This window comes from Neovison vison, chromosome 3 (genome assembly GCF_020171115.1).
Source record: "Neovison vison isolate M4711 chromosome 3, ASM_NN_V1, whole genome shotgun sequence".
Lineage (NCBI taxonomy): Eukaryota > Metazoa > Chordata > Mammalia > Carnivora > Mustelidae > Neogale > Neogale vison.
Genome location: NC_058093.1, coordinates 142,014,915 through 142,030,863, shown reverse-complemented (window position 1 = coordinate 142,030,863; position 15,949 = coordinate 142,014,915). Strand labels below are relative to the sequence as shown.

General features: G+C 38.3%; 1 protein-coding gene across 3 annotated transcripts in view; it reads left to right on the top strand.

The window, feature by feature from the left end:
• WDR7 (WD repeat domain 7) overlaps nucleotides 1-15,949 on the top strand; it is a 367,702-nt gene that overhangs the window by 67,063 nt on the left and 284,690 nt on the right. For all 3 annotated transcript variants that reach the window (XM_044242906.1, XM_044242905.1, XM_044242907.1), the window contains exon 13: nucleotides 6,578-6,773. In XM_044242906.1, coding sequence (XP_044098841.1) covers nucleotides 6,578-6,773 — 196 coding nt within the window. The remainder of the gene's footprint in view (nucleotides 1-6,577; nucleotides 6,774-15,949) is intronic.

Genomic DNA, 15,949 nt, shown 5'->3' with positions numbered 1-15,949 from the left:
CCAAGTTGATAGGATGCTCAGTCCATGCTGTACAAATTCTGGGTTCCGTAACAACACAAAATTTTAGATGGTATTCATGAGTTTCACTCTGTATTTATTTTTAAAAAGATTTTATTTATTTATTTGACAGATAGATCACAAGTAGGCAGAGAGGCAGGCAGAGAGACAGGAAGGGAAGCAGACTCCCTGCTGAGCAGAGAGCCCGATGCTGGACTCGAAACCAGGACCCTGGGGTCATGACCCAAGCTGACGGCAGAGGCTTTAACCCACTGAGCCACCCAGGAGCCCGTCATGAGTTTCACTCCTTAAGTCAGTTGGTGGTAGTGGTTGGGGAAATACAGTCTGTGAGATAGTTCATTGGGGTAAAGGAACAAAATATTAAAGCTCTTGCTTCCTTAAGAAATTGCACCTGTGAACATGTAATAGACGGTAGGACACTGGAGTCTCACTTGTTCCTTACGTTCTGTGACCATGTGTCACCTGGGGGAAGAGCAGACCTGCCAGCCAGAGGAGGCACAGCGTGGCTCTCACCGGGTGGGCTCCTGGTCCGCCTCCTCACCCGCCACCACACAATGGGCAGAGAAAATGAGGATGGAACAGATTTCCAATGAAACTTAAATCTCTTTTCAGCAGCTACATTATGGTTTCAGGCAGTGATCATTTGGTCCGTCTGACAGGAGGGCGGCCAAAAAATGTATAATTATATGAAATATGTATTTACGCCCAACAGTCATTAGCAATGAAATCTTTTTAAAGCTATATATTGTGCTTTGAGTTGTTACCTAGGTGGTATATTCTGACTCTGTTACCTAGAGCTAACATAATTAACATTAGTAAGACATTTTAAGAAGGTGCTTCCTTTCATCTTAAATTTGTTTCTTTAAGCTTTGAGTCATTCTTTTACTTTTATTTTTTACTTTTTAAATTTTATTTATTTTTTTTTGAGAGAGTGAGTGAGCCCCCAAGTAGAGGGCAGCTTGGGGGGAGGGCAGAGAGACAGGCAGACTCCCCATGGAGCAAGGAGCCCTGTGTGGATGTGGGGCTTTCAGTCCCAGGACCCTGAGATCATGACGTGAGCTGAAGTCAAATGCTTAACTGACTGAGCCACCCAGGCACCTGAGTCATTCTTTTTTATATATGTATGTATGTATACACACACACACACACACACAGTAGTGGGGAGGGGCAGTGGGAGAGGGAGAAGCAAGCGAGCCCGAAGCGTGGCTCAATCCCAGGAATCCTAGATCATGACCTGAGCCAAAGCAGACACTGAACTGACTAATCCACGCAGGCCTCCCTCTGAGTTGTTCTCTTAAAACATATTTTTTGTGCATGTTTTATAAGTACATGGTATATTGGCACAGGAGTGCCTATATAATTTGTAAATATATATACAACGGGAATACATCACAAAGTCTTTTTAACGAATAGGTGTGGGATCAAAGTCAGTAGCGTAAATGCACGAGATTCACACTTTTTGTTGTATTATTTTAATCACACAATTTAAATGTCTTCTGCATTATCCCATTACAGTGTCCTTGATGTTAAGTCACACTTAGGTGACTTTTTCCAGGTTGAAAACGGAGCAAAGTAAAGTAGAATGGAATTAATCAAATTATGGAATCAGTCATTGTAGGTGAAATAGATGTTCAATAACCAAGATCCCTGGAATTTAATAATTTAATAATAAAGGAATTGTGGTAATTCAATTCATTTGTGGGGAAGCTGGGTCTAAATCAGAGATAGGAGTTATTAAATATCCTTTAAGAAGTGCTTCTTTAATAATTTCGAGGACAGATAAGAAGAAACCAGGTTAATTGCATTTTAGCAAATCTTTTAAGTGCTTTCATTTAACAGATAGCTGAGAATTATTTATCATTACTCTGTTCATTGTTTGAATTAAAATTAATACCAAAGTGGTGCTTGAGAATGATCTTTTTTCCTTTTACATTTAAATAGGCGAGACGTTTGCTTTGTTTATACCATTAATTTGTTTTCACACAGCCTGTGAAGGTAACCATCAACTCAAAATTAATTAGTGGAATCAAAATTAATGAGGTTTTACTGTATTGGGCTATTTCCACTCTAGGCCAGTTTTCTTCACACGAGTTGGACTAGCATTTTTTTGAAAGAAGAAAAATTAGATTTATTTTAATCCATATTTAAAAAGCAGAGAACCATCTTTTCTTGTGAGTTAAGTACCTCTAATAACTACGCTTTCTTGGGCTTAGCAATATTGATTTTTTTGTTTTGTTTTGTTTTCAGTCTTGATTATTTTGGCTATTTCCAGACTGTTGCTTATTACAGTAAAGCTAGCGTTAACTCTTCAGATGCTTATTTTCATTTACGGGGATGATACTTCAATTTTAGTTTGGACCAAACATTTTGTATGTGTAGAGGGGAATGGGGTACATCATTTGCCCATTTTCATCCTTATTGCATTATGTGAAAGAGGAATAGAACTGTTCTTCAAAGTATGTTTATATAAGTATATGTGTTAGAGCACATTATGTGGAAATGAAAAGCTAGAGTTTTTTGAATTACAGTTATTTTTTCCTTCAGAAAATTACATAGTCTACTTTTTAAAAGGAGATCCTTTGCTATTATTTGGTATTTGCTTTGTCCTTTATTTTTTACCAACAAAAGTGATAACATTGTTAGTGTATAAGAAAGCCACTGATTTCTGCACATTGACTTTGTATCCTGCCACGCTGCTGAATTGCTGTATGAGTTCTAGTAGTTTGGGGGTGGAGTCTTTTGGGTTTTCCATATAAAGAATCATGTCATCTGCGAAGAGAGAGAGTTTGACTTCTTCATTACCAATTTGGATACCTTTTATTTCTCTCTGTTGTCTGATTGCTGTTGCTAGGACTTCTAATACTATGTTGAACAAGAGTGGTGAAAGTGGGCATCCTTGTCTTGTTCCTGATCTCAGTGGGAAGGCTGCAAGCTTTTTCCCATTGAGGATGATATTTGCTGTGGGTCTTTCATAGATAGATTTGATGAGGTTCAGGAATGTTCCCTCTATCCCTATACTTTGAAGCGTTTTAATCAGGAACGGATGTTGGATTTTGTCAAATGCTTTTTCTGCATCAATTGAGAGGACCATGTGGTTCTTCTCTCTTCTCATATTAATTTGTTGTATCACATTGATTGATTTACGAATGTTGAACCATCCTTGTAGCCCAGGGATGAATCCCACCTGATCATGGTGGATAATCTTTTTAATGTGTTGTTGGATCCTGTTGGCTAGGATCTTGTTGAGAATCTTAGCATCCATATTCATCAGTGATATTGGTCTGAAATTCTCCTTTTTGGTATGGTCCTTGCCTGGTTTGGGGATCAGGGTAAGTAGTAGGGAATTTGGGTAAATTGGAAGGGGAGGTGAACCATGAGAGACTATGGACTCTGAAAAACAGTCTGAAGGGTTTGAAGTGGCGGGGGGGGGGGTGGGAGGTTGGGGGTACCAGGTGGTGGGTATTATAGAGGGCACAGCTTGCATGGAGCACTGAGTGTGGTGAAAAAATAATGAATAATGTTTTTCTGAAAATAAATAAATTGGAGAAAAAAAAAGTGATAACATGAATGTAGGGTTTTTAAGTCTTTTCTTGAGGATGGATTACATTTTCTTAAATTTTTGAAGTTACCCACCTGGATCTGAATGGGAGGGTGAAAGTTGAAACTTCCCCTGGGGAGTTGGTACCTGAAGATCAAGTTTGTCATAGAAATGGGGATGAATGTCTGCAATCCTCTCTCTGCTAGGAAATGTTTGGCAGAGAGAACGTGTCTGTCGGTGGCGGTCAGTACTTCTGTATCCCCTCAGACGTTAGGATCTGCCCATAGCTTGTAGCTTGAAGAGCACCAAACATTGTGAAGGATACTGGTGGCAATTCACCTGTTGTTGAGTAAACTTCACCCTAACTCATGCCCCTTTGAAATGGAATGCCAAGAGTGCATATGGACACTAATGAGATGACTGTGGACTTGAGGGCCGGTGATCAGCGAGTGAGAGATGTGGCATCACTTAAGCATCAGCTCATTTTGAAGTTGAGGAGCTTGTGAGTCCAAGGAGCAGAGTCACAAGTAGTGGCAGGTGTTGTGCCCGGTGTGGCAGATTGGCGCTTGATGGAAGAACTTGGACAGATGAAAAGAAATATTGTCTAGGAGCCTTTCTTTTTAGTAAGTTATACATAGAGGAAAAGATCCCTGTAAATGTTTATTTCCTGTGACGAGAGAAATAGGTAAAATAACCCATTTTTCACAGATCAGTGTTGCTGAATGGTAGTAGCAGTAGTTAACCATTAATGTAGAAGCATCCCTTTTGTGAGTTGAATGATGCATATGTTTGATAAATACCAAGTCATTACTAATGGTAATCTGTAGAAATGCAAAGCGTTCATTGTATTAAACTGTTCTCTTTGGTTGGCAATGCATGTCTGGTGGAACTCATAAATATTTTATATGGTCTGAAATAAAGGCATCACAGATATTTTTTTACCGTTTTATTCTAACATTCCCGTATTTAAATGATTTTTTTGTAGTTTGCCACTTTATTTTGATTAATGCTTAATTCTAAAGGTAATTTTTTTGTGCCGTAGTCAACTACCTCTCAATTCTTCTACCTTCTTAAAGGAAGAAATCATGTTTTATGTTACAGTTGAGCGCTTATCAGGGAACATGAAATAAGTAAGCTTAAATGTTTAGGAAGATTCTATCTGATGTTTTAATAGAGGTTTTTTTTTTAAAGATTTTATTTATTTATTTGAAAGAGATCACAAGTAGGCAGAGAGGCAGGCAGAGAGGGGGGGGGAGCAGGCTCCCTGCTGAGCAGGGGCGGGAGGCTCAGTCCCAGGACCCTGACTGAGGTCATGACCTGAGCCAAAGGCAGAGGCTTAACCCACTGAGCCACCCAGGTGCCCCTAATAAGGTTTATAACATGATCTTTCTGAACTTGGTTTTTTAACTCTTAAAATTAGTAAACATCTGCAATGCTGATTATAGTGTTTAAGTCATTGTGTAACAAAAAGTGTAAATAAAGCTAACAGAGGATACAAGGTTAACATACCTGAATTTAAGAACAAAATAGTTAAATCTTACTGTCTTTATTTTATTAATGTTCTGCTTCATTCAAAGGCTGATTTTAAGTTGTTTATAAAAATAAACATGATGGAGTAAGATAAAATGAAATGATGAAGAGAAACAGAGAAGAAAGTAGAGGAGGCTGAGTCCACATTGCGGAAGTGTGTGTCCCCCTCCCCCGCCAACTGTGCTGGGTAGAAAATTCAGGCCTAGGTGTCTTGTGGCCAGAACATGAAAGGAACCAGTTACAGCAGCTTTCCCCAAGTATGTTCCTCTAAAACTCAGTCTTCTAAGATCACCCTGGTCAAGTAAACATCAAGATGAGCAATACTGTATTCCCCTCGTAGAGAGAATTCTGTTCTCATCAGCATGTTAAAGGTTCTTAGGAGTTCCATGGTTAAAGTCAACACCAGTAATTTTTGTTTTCTGTGCACTTTTGTCCATACCTACCTCTTTTCATTTGTTCCTGTCAGCATTTCCCATTCAGTGAGATGTACTAATCAGTGTGGGATTGTTCTTTAGCTAAAATTGTTTGCTTAGGTGAAGATTTGAGAAGTTTCTCCTTTGGAGCCCACTGTAGAGTTACTGTGTATGCAGTGCATTGGGCCTCGTCCTCAATATTACTCACAATATATCCAGTGATGTGTGGCTGTTTTCATATGGTTTCACCTCAGTATGAACTGAAAGACTAATCCAATAAATCACCGAAAGGTTAAGTTGTAAATAGCTTATACATTCTTAAAACTTTAAATACCTGAGTTTTTAATTATCTAGGTTGTGGTTTACATTTTCTGCTGCTAGTGAAAATCTTTACCATTCTTTGGTTATATTTATATTCCATCTTGGTTTAAAAGGAATTGAAGGGCACACACTAGAGATGAGCAGAGAATACACAGCAGAATGTTTAAGTGGCTGTTGTGTTAGTGGAGGTGCCGCACCTGCTGGTGTTACTGACAGAAGCCAGGAGACACACCTACTCATAATACCAAATCCCCATGGCTCTTGGGAGGTGTGATTGTGACTGAGGGACCAGGAGGGCATTGTTTTTGAGCAAAGAAGCAGGGAAGAACATAGGTCCAAAATGACAGAGTCACAGGCAGAAAGAAGCACTGCAGAAAGCCCGCTGTAGCAGCCAACAAAGGAAAGTTCATACTGTGGAAAGAAAACGCACAATAACAGATCAATTTCTTTGCAGCTTTGCCTGTGCCTGTACGGCGATCATGTCAGTAAGGTCATCTTCACATTTGAACAGATTTTCTAAGGCATCCTTTCCATCTTTAATCTAGGACTCGTTTAGCATCTCTCCAAGTATTGTCATGATGGAACTGGGTGTTTTATGTGTAATGGGAAGGAACCCACTTCTCAACAGAATTCAATACTGTGGTTGGTTTTCAGCAGTGTTAGATGTACAATTAATTTTGATTTACGTTATTGAGGACCAGATCCATTTTATTTTGAATTTAATCTAAATATAATTAAGGTTTATTCTTCCTTTTAGGCAAGAGTACAGCACTGCATCTGTTCTGTAGCCAGTGACCACTCAGTGGGACTCCTAAGCCTGCGGGAGAAGAAATGCATTATGCTGGCATCTCGTCATCTCTTCCCCATTCACGTCATCAAGTGGAGGCCTTCTGATGATTACCTGGTCGTGGGGTGTTCAGATGGCTCTGTATACGTCTGGCAGATGGATACTGGTAAGAGCAAGAGTTAAGAGAGAGACTAGAAGATTAAATGGGTATATTTGAATTCTTGGATATTAAAAAACCTTTTATATAAAGAGGAAGAGTGACCTAAAATGTACAAAGTTGCTACTTTTACTTCTGATCGCTGCTTTTTCTATGTGTTCTCATTGTCAACAAAGACCTGTTTAAACGTCCTCTCATTTTTTATACTATGCCAGATACTTCAGAGTAAATCACTGATCTCTAAAGGAATGCAGCTGAAGACAATATACAGTTTAGGACAGACAATAGACCAAAAAATAAATTATTTCTATATAATTAATGAAGTAAATTGTGAGTAAGATTAAGGAAGCTATTTTTGTATCAAGTTCAGAAACAGTGGAAGAAGAAAAAATGATCTTTATTTGGACAGTAGAAAAGCAATATGGAGTAGTTGATTATAGGAGTTAATTGAAACGAATTTTTTTTTTAAAGATTTTATTTATTTATTTATTTGACAGGCAAAGATCACAAGTAGGCAGAGAGGCAGGCAGAGAGAGAGGAGGAAGCAGGCTCCCCGCTGAGCAGAGAGCCCGATGCAGGGCTCGATCCCAGCACCCTGGGACCATGACCCGAGCCAAAGGCAGAGGCTTCAACCCACTGAGCCACCCAGGCGGCCCTGAAATGGAATTTTTAAGATCTAGAGAGAACATTTAGAACTTCAAGTTTCAGAGATTTTACTTAGGGGGCATAATGTAGAACAAGTAACATGTAGCTTAGAAGTACACACAATTATGTCTAATGTTTATACATAGAATCTTACAGTTTTCCCTGGGAAGTTTTTAAGTGTGTAACTAAATGTTTATTGTTTTAGGTTTAAAAACACATTTTATCCTACCTTTACTCTAAGTCATCTTCTTTCAGTGATTAAAGCCCTAGTTGTACTATATAATACTTCTACTAATTTGCTTTTCTTTTCTTCCTCTTTCTTTGTTTTAAATAGTTCTTTCCCAAATCAGACACTATACATCTTTCTGTCTGTGCAGTAGGGAGTTCTGCTGAGTCTTTCTGTCACAAGTAGTCACAGCCCTCAGGGATCTGTCATTTATAGTCCATGTTTTAACTGGTAGTATGTAAGCATCTTGCCAATACGGAACATTCTTGAAGAGTGTCAGACTTATTATCTTTTGCATCTAATTTTTCTTGTCTGATTATAAAGAGGGTCATGCTTTCTGTTAAAACTTAAAAGCACAAATGTGTTAGAAGAGAAGAGAGATGAACCGAAATCTCAGTGTTCAGTGATAAATATTAACATTCTGGCATATTTCTTTCTGGTCTTGTTTCTGTGCATTTTTAGAAACAAAGTTGCTGCCATTACTGCATATGTAACTTTGTTTCTTTTGTATTCCTTTTTGTGATACCCTCTCTTCAAAGCAGCACTTTCCTGCTTGCTAGTTTTGTGCCCAGTTTGCGTTGGGCTCTGGAATCTGACTGCTTGGTTTGGATTTAAGATCAGCCATTTGCTAGCCGTGTGATCTGCGGCAGCTTAACTGGACTTTTGTCTCTCAACTTACTCCTCCGTAAAATGAAGATCATAACAGTGCCGACTTTATAGTACTGCTGGGAGAATAAAACGAGATAATATTTACCTGGTGTATAGCAGACATTTGTAAATATGTGTATGTGTATGTGAAATCGAAATTTGTGTGTGCATGTGTGCACACGTGTTTATATTTGCTACTAATGTTATTTAACAAACATACTGCTTTTCTTGTTATTTTGTTGAACTTGGGAATGTGATCTTACCCACATTTTGAAATATTTACTTTGAGGGTTACTATTAAAGAAAGTAACTTCTACAGCAGTGATGTTCAGAAAGCACTATTTAAAATAATATAAAGGTTAACAATTGTTATAGTGCAGATGTAAGAGTATGGTAAACTAGTCTAGGACTTTAAAAAATTAAAATAGGGGTGCCTGGGTGGCTCAGTGGGTTAAAGCCTCTGCCTTCAGCTCAGGTCATGGTCTCGGAGTCCTGGGATCGAGCCTCGCATCGTGTTCTCTGCTGGGCAGGGAGCCTGCTTCCCCCTCTGTCTCTGCCTGCTTTTCTGCCTACTTGTGATCTCTCTGTCAGTGTCAAGTAAATAAATAAAATCTTTAAAATAAATAAATAAATAGTTAAAAAAACGTTATAAAGGAAGAGAATGTCATTTTTCTGAATTTTTCAGATAAATAATTGATACTTGAATACTTCAGGTACTTAATACACATTTGTAAAGAAATATGAATATGTGGGGTGCCTGGGTGGCTCAGTCGTTCAGTGGCTGCCTTCGGCTCAGGTCATGATCCCAGGGCCCTGGGATCGAGCCCCACATCGGGCTCCCTGCTCAGTGGGGAGTCTGCTTCTTTCTCTCCCCCTGCTTGTGTTTCCTCTCTCGCTACGTCTCTCTCTGTTAAATAAATAACAAAATCTTAAAAAAAAAAAAAAGAATATGAATATGAAATTCTGTGCAAATGAGATGTTACTGAAAGACAGTTACTTTTCCAGTAAGAAGATGATGAATAGCTCCCAAGTATAGGTGTGTAGATGTCCTGGAGGGATTACTCTTATAACCAGGTTAGTGCAGTTAAGCCCGTTTTAGATTAAACACAATATATATATAATATTGAAATTTCACAATTATCTTACCTTCAAGAAGATTTAGGTAAACAGTCAGTGTGCCATTTTAAAATCAAAAGATAAAGAAGCAGAATTTATTTTGGAATTAACCATAATAGGAGATATACATTCCTTTTTCCTCCTTGCTGCTCAGGCTTTAGCTAGTGATATAAAGGCCCCAGGGGAGAGAGTAAAGCACATCCTGAAGGTATTGACATTATTTATTTATTAAATTTATTTATTTATTAAATAAATAAAAAATGAAGCGAAATAAATCAGATTCAGCCAAGGTTTGATGTATGAAATGTATTTAAACTCTGAGGAGACACTTTATCCCTCTTCTTAGCATTTTGGGGATGTATTTTTACAAATGAAGATATATTACACTTAAAGTACTCATGCATAGTGTGTAATTTTTTCTTTATTGTTTTGAATTTTACTGATGTTTTTAGCTTAAAAACACTTAAAAGTATCTATACTTTTATGCAGCATTTTTTTTTAGTTTTTCCCTTCAAATGGGTAGTTTTTATTTCCAGTATTTATTTCCTAATGAAATGAAGTTGAAACTGGTAAAATAAAATTTCATTAGAAAGAAGTCGAGAATCTTTTGTTCTTTACTTGTTTCATCTTTATTATATGTAATAACAATTAATAGTGATGCAGAGGCCAGGAAAATTGTTATTCCTTCACATCTTAGATAGTTAGAAAATTAATCAAATAACTAGCAACAAGATTTGGCCAGCTAGAGCTCTTAGGACTAATTTAGGATATATTTTTTCAAACTGAGGCTATCTTTATTTGTTTTCCTGGTTTTTTTTCTGCCTTCTAATCCAACCTGTACTCTGCTGGAAAATTCATCTTAGGAAATGAAACAACAGCAACAGCACTTGGTTCATGTATGGTCTTTTAAAAATTTTTTTTTTTTTTAAGATTATTTATTTATTTATTTGACAGACAGAGACCACAAGTAGGCAGAGGCAAGCAGAGAGAGAGAAAGGAGGAAGCAGGCTCCCCGCCGAGCAGAGAGCCGGGCTTGATCCCAGGACCCCGAGATCATGACCCGAGCCGAAGGCAGAGGCTTAACCCACTGAGCCACCCAGGTGCCCCTAAAAATTTTTTTAAACACAGATTTCTGGGCTGTATCCCAGACATTAAGAGTTAGAATCTCTAAGTATAAGACTTAAAAGTCTACGGCATCTGCATTTTTATTTATTTATTTGAGAAAGAGAGAGAGAGAGAGAGAAAGAGAGAAAGCTTGAGCAGGAGGAGAGGTGGAGGGAGGAGAAGACTTTTTACTGAGCAGGAGCCTGATCCAGATGCCGGGCTAGATCCCAGTACCCTGGGATCACGACCTGACCCAAAGACAGGCTCAACTGACTGAGCCATCCACATGCTCCCATGTACGGTCTTAATGAAAACAAAATAATTTATTTCCTATGGCCTTAAAGACCAGGCCCTTCACATTGTGGTACCTTCCTACCTTTGTCTTTTTCTCTGTTTCTTTTACACACACCGGTTGCTCTATGTGAAGAATAATTCTACTCAAGAGTAATTGGGCCATTCTCTATCACTTCTTATCTTTTATATCATCCATATTGTTGCTCATGGTTTTCACTCATTTGGAACATTCTTTTTTCCTTTTTTCTTTCCTTTCCTTTTTTTTTTTTTTTTTTTAAAATTTTAATTTTAAGTAATGTACCCAGTATGGGGCTTGAACTCACAACCCAGAGATTAAGAGTTGCAGACTCCCCTGACTGAGCCAGCCAGGTGCCCCGGAACATTCATTCATTCATTCTTTCTTTCTTTTTTTTTTTTCTTTAAAGATTTTATTTATTTGTTTGTCATAGAGAGAGCACAAGCAGGCAGAGTGGCAGGCAGAGGCAGAGAGAGAAGCAGGCTCCCTGCTGGACAAGGAGCCTGATGCGGGGCTCAATCCTAGGACCCTGGGATCATGACCTGAGCCGAAGGCAGTGGCTTAACCGACTGAGCCACCCCTAGGCATCCCGAACATTATTTCTTTCTATTTTTTTATTTGTTTAAATAGTCCCTTTTAAGAATATTTGAATAACAAAAAAAAAATATTGCACATTTACCCATCTATTTACCATTCTATTGCTCTTTGTTGCTTTGTATAGATCCAGATTTCTTCTTTTTTTTCTTTTCTTTTTTTTTTTCTTAATATAATGTATTATTTGTTTCAGGGGTACAGGTCTGTGATCTATCAGTCTTACACAGTTCACAGCGCTCACCATAGCACATACCCTCCCCAATGTCCATCACCCAGCCACCTTATCCCTCCCACCTCCCCTCTGCTCCAGCAACCCTCTGTTTCCTGAGACAAAATTTATATCTGGAATGATTTTCCTTTTGTTTAATATTTAATATTTCTTGTAGTGCAGTTCTATGCATGATGAATTCTTTCATCTTCTGTGTGTTTGAAAACTCTTTGTTTCATCTTCACCTTTTTTTTTTTTCTGGTTGGAGAATTTTAGGTTGATAGTTGTTTTTTTGTTTTTCCTTTTAATACTCCACTGTCTTATGGCTTCCATTATTTCCAGGGAGAAATCTGTTGTCACCCTTAGCTTTGTCCCTTTATATGTGTTGGGTCTGTTTTTTTCCCAACAGCTTTAACATTTTTCTTTTTATTATTGGTTTTGAGAAGTTGGATTGTAGTTTTCTTCATATTTGTGTTGAGGGCTTGTCGTACTTCTTGGATATGTTGGTCGGTGATTCTCAACCAGTTTGGAAACTTTTTTGGCCATTCAAATATGTTTTTGATCTTTCCCTGTCTTTCTTTTCTTTAGAGACTCTAGCTATGTGTTTACTCAGCTATTTGAAATTGCCCACAGATCACAGGTTGTGTTTTCATTTTAAAAAGTATTTTTTTTCTGTGTTTTATTTTATATAGTTTCTGTTCTAGGTTTTCAAGTTTATTAGTCTCTTTTCTACAATGTCTAATCTGTCATTATTCCCATCTAGTGTATTTTTCATCTGAGCCATTGTAGTTTTAATCTCTGTAAGTGTGATTTTGGTCATTTGGTATCTTCCATGTCTCTCTATTCAAACTTCTTGAACATCTGGAATACAATTATAATAACTTCCAGTGTTGTTGTTTGCTATTTAAAAAATCTGTGTCAGTTCTGGGTTGGGTTTTATTGATTTGATTTTTGTCCTCACTATCATTTTTTCTTGCTTTTTTCCAGAATAGCCTGAAGGTGGTTACAGGGTAGAAGCAGGGAGATTAGCTTTTATGCTATTGCCTCTAGGCAATAAAAGATGATGGATTGTTATACCAGAGTGGAGCTGGTGAGGAGTGTTTGAATTCTGGGTATAATTTGAAGGGAGATTGAATAGGATTTGCTGATGGTTAGATAAGGGACATAAAAAATGAGAAGGGTCAAAGATGTCTTCAAGGTTTTCATCCTGAGCAACTCAAAGGATGGAATTTTTTCCTAGACATTGAGAAGACAATGAGAAAAGCAGATTTTGGAAAGAACAAGAGTTAAAAATTTTTTTTAATATTGATTTGAATATTAGACATTCAAGTAGAGATGTTAATTAGTAACATCTAACGTTCAAGCTGGGGATATCAGAGTGGGTGATCTCAATTTGGGGATTCTTAGCATGTAGAAGATACTCAAAGTCATGACGCTGGATGTATCACCACGAGGATGCAGGTAGATAATGCTTGGGGCACTCTACGGTTTAGATATATTTCTGTGATGTGGAAGAAACCAGCAAAGGAGACTAAAATGGACTTTCCAGGAAGAAGAAAGCGAAGAGTGTGGCTGCCTAGAAGCCAAGTGAAAAACATGTGTTTCAGGGGGTAGAGAAGAGGAACAAGTGCAGCTGATAGTAAATCATAGTGAAATGAGAACTGAGAACTGAATATCGGATCTAATGACAAGGAGAGTAGGTTCTGTACATGTTTGGGGTGAAATGTGATTTGAGTAAGTTCAAAGGAAAATGGGAAGAGGAGAATTTCTAGGTAGCAAATACAGATAGCTATATAGAGAATGATCTAAAAAATGGGATACCACCTGGAGAGAGATACTGGGGCAAGTGTGTTCTTGTTTTTATTGGTCTGTATAATTTTTTTTTAAACGGGTCAAATAATTGCATGTTTATATGTTGATGGGAATGATCGTATGCTGGTGGGAAGCATTTAGTAGGTAGGGAAACAGATGAAGAGAAAGGGGACAGTTGCTGAAATGATGTCCATGGGCAGATAAGAGAGGGATGGACTTTAAGCTACAAGTGTGTTAGGTAGGCATCTGGATAGTTCATGAGTAGTTATGAGTAATGTGAGTGGAGATACACTGGTGGGGATTGGTAGAACTTCTTTTCTAATTGTTTTTTTTTTTTTTTTAAAGATTTTATTTATTTATTTGAGACAGTGAGTGAGTGAGAGAGAGCATGAGAGGAGAGGGAGAAGCAGACTCCCTGCAGAGCTGGGAGCCTGATGTGGAACTCGATCCCAGGACTCTGGGATCACAACCTGAGCCCAAGGCAGGGGCTTAACCAACTGAGCCACCCAGGTGCCCTCTAATTGCTTTTTTCTAAATGAAATAGGAAACAAAACTTTTCACCCAGTTGAGGGCAGGAAGTGGAGTTTTGGTGATTGCAGGAGAGAGAAGTTCTGAAATAATGAACTGGGAAAGTAGGAAAATGAAAGATCTGTGAAAATGTGGTCACTATTAAGGACCCCTGAGATCAGTGGTCATGATTTTCAAGTGGATCTTTCAGCATGTTCTTCATTCATATCCATCCTCATTGTACAGGTGTGGAGTAGCTGGAGAGTTGGCTTCAACCAAGGTTAGAGTTTGCTTGGCTGGTACCAAGAAGTAAGATGAGAACAGAGCTATGCTTATGAGGACAGACAGTGGAATTTTAGTTTATGGGACTTAAGGAATGAGGGACAGGGCAGGCAGGAATGAATTGTTGGGTGTCAGTGCTGAGTAAGGAACTATTGGGTCAGAGAATTGAAGTAAAGGGAGCTGCTATTGGACAGTGTCATTTTTGAAATTGGGATCACGTTCGGATTTACTTATTGATAATGAGAAGATTATAATGTGACCATTGGCTGGAGTCAAGTGTAGGTAAACTTATTGGAGTAGAGGAACTCAGAGAACCAGGAGATCAGAATATCTGGAAGAATCATATGTGCTGGTGATTTTCAAAACATTTTTGAACTCTTAAATCCTCTCAGAGTATACATACTCTTCTTTTTATACGTACACAAGAAGTCGCAGGCCCCAGTTCCTTCTTATGCTTTGCCTTCCAAAATACATTGGTCAAGACTCAACAGATTAGTTAGTAAAACACTGATTTGTGTTAATATTAAAATCACCAAGAATTAATTCCAGGACTACTATTGGAAAGAAAAGTAGCTAAGCCCTTTAAGGAAGGGGTGGGGCAAACTTGAATGTCATGAATATAAATACTCAGCATTGGGAATAAAATACTTTTGTGTGTTTGGGTACTAGCTCAAAGACACAATAGAAATCATGTATTTTGTTGACGTTTAAGTTTCTGGTGTTCTCTGTGGTTGTTTTTCAAAATTGATTCGTCCTCTTTTAGAATGTCTGGAGGAATGGCTAGTAAATCAAAATGAACTTCATCATCATTTCACTGTCCTTATTGAAGATTATGTGCAAATCTGTAGAATGAGACCGTTCTCTGCCTGGTATGGTGCTGTGTACTCTACAAAACAAAGTGTACAGAAAAGCTGTCTATATAAGGAGGGAGTTGTGCCTTAGCTTAGACATGAAACAGATGTGTAGCGATGAATGGAAAGAATGGCCAAATGAAGAAGCTATGAAGTGGTCGTAAGCTAGAGTAGCTGTTATTTTCATAAACACCCAGAGAAACATTTGATTGGGTAAAAGTCAAGGCATTTGCAGACAGAATGAGAAGTTACAATTTTTTCCCTGCTTTGTGGTGACTTCCTAGAGAAAGAGGAGCTCCAGGAATTATTAAAGGGGAAAGAATGAAAAGTGGGGTGCCTGGGTGGATCAGTCAGTTAAGTGTCTGCTTTTGGCTTAGGTCATGATCCCATGTCCAGGAACTGAGTCCTGCATCGGGCTTCTTGTATAGCAGGGAGCCTGCTTCTCCCTGTCCCTCTGCTGCTCCCCCTGTTTGTCCTCTCTCTCTCTCTCTTAAATCTTAAAATTAAAAAAAAAAAAAGAATGAAAAGAACAGCAAAATTTAGCTCTGTTATTTGTGATTGATAACTTAGAGGAAGGTGAAGTCATAGGAACTGGTGTTTGTAGTAGAGTCATAGTGTGGAGTATCCAGAAATCCATCTTCTAAGTAGACAGTGGAAAAGCTTGGAGGAAGTTGTTGAGGTCTCAGCTCTGAACTTGGCTGTCTCTAGGAGTTGCAGTCGGGGTGTTACAGGAGAAGAAACAATAAAGGTAATGCTGTGTAGAGGATCATCAGGGGAGGGAAGCTCCAGAAAATGTTTCTGGGAGGCAGAGAGAAAAAGACTACACAGAAAATGTCTGCATTTTCTTTCCTGAAAGAATGACTTGGAATGGTCATGGTGTCG